The following is a 4,562-nucleotide window of genomic DNA, read 5'->3' as shown; positions in this document are numbered from 1 at the left end:
CTCAGCCACTTCACTCTTCTTCCTGAGATGGAAAGTCTACCCCTGCTGTGGCTGGTGGGCGGGGAGGGGACACCAGCATGGCAGCAGGTCCTCTGTCCCACTCTGGGGGTGACCTCCCTCTCTCTCACGCACCACTAACTCCCACCTGAGACTTGCAGGTGGCAGCAATGGGAATTGGTTAACTACCAGTAGTTTATGCACTCCAGTATGAACTGCCGTAACTCCCATTAACGCAGGACAATTTGCTACAGAGAGAACTTTTTATGATTATATAAAGCTACCAGAACCTTAACATTATTTAGGTTTTATTGTAAAGCTGTAAAAATCATCCACTGTTACAGCTGCCTTAAAACACATGAATTAGGCATTTCAGTAACCTTTAAGATGTGTTATTCTTTGTCATCTTACTGAATCATAAGATAGGTCTGGTTACCTCTAAGAGGTTTAAATTTCCAATCTATTAAAGTAATACGGGCAATCTGTTATCTCTAGGCCATTGAGGAAAGGTTAAAATGAAAATTGGACTTCGGGGAGTTCCTCCTGTTCTAAGTTGAAAACATCTCAGCAGCAGAAGGCAAAGTCAGGGGCTTGGTAAGAAGCAGTTATCAAGGGAAAGCACTGGTGATTACTTTATTGATTAAAGCAGCTTGAGAAATTTCAGATTTGCCACTGTCTAGAACTACTGTGGTGAGACAGCTTTATTACAAAGGTATTTTTCATTAAAAGCCAGGTGAAAGAAAATGGTAATGTGTTTTCAAAAGCACAGCTCGTCTGAAACGGGTTAATGATGGTATGGATGAAATGCATTCCACAGGTGGAATAAATTATTGGCAAACATCTTATAAAAGTAAAGGCAACTAAAACCAGTCCTAGTCATTAGAGATGCAGAGAAGTATAGCCCATTCAGGATACAGGTTAAAATATAATACAGTGCATTACTAAGGAACTCACTGATCTGCATATATTGAGTTTTTATTACTCTATATGACTAACTAAAACAACCTACAAATCATTCTAAAAAGAACATTAAAGTTGCAAGACCAAGCACTCAGAAGTTATAAACAATTTCAGAATTAAAGTAGTTTGCTCTGCTGTAATTTGCTCCTCCTATGCATGTGAATTATGATCCAGGTTTTAACTCCAGCAGCATGGACTATTTTCTCCACAGTCAAAGCACAGAGTGACTGGTGCCATTCTGAGGTGGTGTCTGCTGTGTTCCTCCTTGGTTAGGCAATACTCCCCCCATCTCCAGTCTCTCTGAATACAAAATACTATGCCTACAGACTAGACATAGACTACAAGAAACTGGTGGCATTTAACACTAGTAACTACAAGGGAAAAAATCTGTCTCAAAATATCAAGTTAATGCCTAGTAGCACTATGAACACCTGGCAAATAGTAGAGATGGAGTAAGTAGCAATCTCTGCTGAGGACTATTATTGCTTTTCTGTACCCAAAACAAATCCTCCTGAAGCCAATGGGAACCACTTGCTGAGGCTCGCCCCGTGGCACCATTTTTGGCAGCTTGATGATGCATTAAATCAAGTTTTGCTCCCTGAAGCAAAATTTTTTGAAACAGGAGCTCTAGGGTCCTGTCACATCCCTGTGACGGCTCCTTCCCTCAGTGCCAGGGCCTGGCACAGTCTCTGCTTACCAAGAAAAACAACATCGGAGGACAACCACCTCATCCTGCCTGTGGAAAAGGCACTGCAGACAAGGAGAGAAAACCCCAAATAAGCTCTTCCCTCCTACCCCTGCACACTGACATTTCTGATAGAAGTAGAAAGGAAACACAACCCTTATAGCATCTGATTTAGACAAACAGCATCCAAGGGCTGAGTTTGGTGAGTTTTGCCTTTGTTCTTTGTTCTTTTTTTCCAGTTACTTTTCCCTCAAATACCATTCTGGGCCTGAAATGGATTGTTGGGGTTGTTAGTTGGATGAATGAATTGAATAATTGCTGTGGCTGTACCTGGGATATTAATTTCAGGCTGGGCTATCTTGTCCTGGGGAAGATAGCAACACACTGAAGGGAGCCCAGAAGAGACCCCCACAGCAGGGTAGGGTGCAGAGGGACAAAATCACAAGGGAAGCTCCTGAGAACTAAACACACAGTTTCAGTAAAAGACACCTACTGTAAGGATAACTAGCCTGGGTGGAACGGGAGGGACACAATATCCAGGAAGGCAAGCAGCTATTTTGCTTGTTATCCGGAACAAAACTAGTTTGACAGGGAAGCACCCAAGGAATCTCAGGAGAAGGTGCCAGCCCACGAGACCTACTTTGCCATCAACACTGCCCCTCAGGTACTTAGAGAAGTCCAGCTGTTTGCTCATTGAAAACTACTCTGGACAAACTATTAATAAATGTGAAGCAGGGAATGCTCCTGCATAGGGAAGGAGATGGATTAGATGGCCTACCAGGTCTTTTCCATCTCCCCATGCTATAATAAAGTAAAACCCAAGCATATTGTGAATTACAGGGCCATAATTTCATCTCCAGACTCTAGGGACCTACAAGCCACCCAAACTTCACTCCTGTTGTTTATAATGTCACCAAAACCCTCTGATGGAATTACTACATTGTAATTCACTGCTGTCTGTGAGTCATCTCATACTCATCTCTATGTCCTGTGTGGCATGACAACAAATCATTGAAAAGGATCTGGCACAACTACAGAGAGGGTAAAAACCAGGCTGTGTTAAGTAGGGAGCACCACACATTCAGCATGTTTCCAGAAAGTGTGATTAATCCAATAACACCAGAGGAATTTTGGGGTCAGTCAGTGCTCCCCATTCACCTAATTTAGCAAGCATCCTACTTTTGCCTTTCCCTTTTATTAAAAAAAAAGGGTAGTCAGTGTGACACCAAAGGGAAGCGTGACCTTCTGGCTGCTATTTCACCATGCTGCAAGCCTCCAGCTGCCAAGTGGACTGCCAGACATTGGGGCACCTCTCATCCTGTGAGGCACATCATCTTCCATAATTCCTTGGGAAAGGGAACTTTCATTATTTTGCATCATTTTCTTTAGCCTCCAAATATAGGCAAATATTTTGCAACAGAAGTGCATGTTCTTTGGAACGACATGGTTTGGGACGAAGGTGAACAAGAAGTACAACACCCCAGTACAAGTAGAAGGAGAAACCACAGTAGAGAATGGAGGATGGATGGAAGACTCTAGGCTGGGTAGAGGTACGGATGGCACAAGTCAGAGCAAAGAGAGACAGGACTGAAAAGGGAAATAGCAGGCAGTCAAAAAGGACCTTCAAAAAAGCAGAGATAATAACATCATGCCTTTCAGGAGGGTAACAAGAACACACAGGGAAGAAGAAATTCAACAGGTCGCCACAGCATTTACCCTCTCAGCTGTTAGTCCTCTTTTGCCTACTTCACATTATTTGATAGAATAGGTAAATATGAGACTTTTTTCCTCTGAAATATTTTTTCAATTATTTTCCTTTTTTTTTTGTTTTGTGTTTGTTGTTTGCTTTTTGGTTTTTTTTAAATATAGGAAGATCCTGAAGATAAATATGTTGTTGCATATATAATAGACTGTGTCGGAAAAAAATATTGACCCTCTCCTCCTGGCCACATTCCCTTCAACCTCTTCTATAACTTTCTGTGAAAGGCAGCAAATGCAACATTTTTTAAAGCAGCATCAGTGAACACAACAACATGGCATGGCCAGAGGTGACAGCATCAGAAACCTTACCTGCTCTGGTGGAAGTCCCAGTTCTGCTAAGGCTGACTCAAAAAATGTCTTTGCTGGTTTCCCCACCACCTCAGCTTGAACATCACAGGCGTACTGCAAGAAAAGGAGAGAGAAGGACCCATAAAAATGCTGATCAGAAAAGGATTTCTTCACCTCCATAACTCTAGTCAATTGTATAAAATCATGAGATTGATTTTTGCCCTTAAATAAGAAAATGAAGCAGATGAAGGTGTATATTGGGGATTTCGGATAACAAAAGTGTTTCATGTTCTCTGGCAGGAGAGGAAGTTCTCCTGAAACATCTCAAGTTACAAACCTTTTCCATTCATCATGAGAACAGACTTCAGATTCAGTCTCAGTATCACGGGAATTTTTTAAGAGCATGACTCTTAAAGAAGCTTTTAAAGAAACATCCTTCATATGAAATTATCAAAACTACTGAAGGACCTTAAGATTTGGGTTCTTCAACCACATGGAATATTTTTATTGATTCCAGTGACCAGCCAGATTTGAAAAGTTGTATTTTCCTCCAACTAAATATCAGTAATCTCTTGGAAAAGGTGCTTCTAGCTTGTTCCTAGATAACTAGAAGCCTGAACTCTCCCCAGAACTCATACAGATACAAATTGATTTGCTGCAAGCTTGCATTATATCTACTATCTTCTGTCCTTGTATACCACCCTACTTTCCTTCATTCCCTGCATTCACTATGTTCGTGTGGTTTTTTAAAGTCTCTGCAAGCCTATAAAAAGGAGAATAAGGAACACTTATGTTGCCTTATCTATTGGATTCCAGTTCTCCACAGACTTAATTAAGCTTAAAAACAAGACTGCACTTAAGTATCCTGCTG

General features: G+C 41.4%; 1 protein-coding gene across 1 annotated transcript in view; it reads right to left on the bottom strand.

The window, feature by feature from the left end:
* LHPP (phospholysine phosphohistidine inorganic pyrophosphate phosphatase) overlaps positions 1-4,562 on the bottom strand; it is an 86,451-nt gene that overhangs the window by 61,566 nt on the left and 20,323 nt on the right. The window contains exon 6 of the mRNA XM_010008814.1: positions 3,713-3,805. Coding sequence (XP_010007116.1) covers positions 3,713-3,805 — 93 coding nt within the window. The remainder of the gene's footprint in view (positions 1-3,712; positions 3,806-4,562) is intronic.

Source organism: Chaetura pelagica, unplaced genomic scaffold, assembly GCF_000747805.2.
Source record: "Chaetura pelagica isolate M959 unplaced genomic scaffold, ChaPel_1.0 scaffold102, whole genome shotgun sequence".
NCBI classification, from domain to species: Eukaryota; Metazoa; Chordata; class Aves; order Apodiformes; family Apodidae; genus Chaetura; species Chaetura pelagica.
This window is presented reverse-complemented; position numbering and strand designations above follow the sequence as displayed.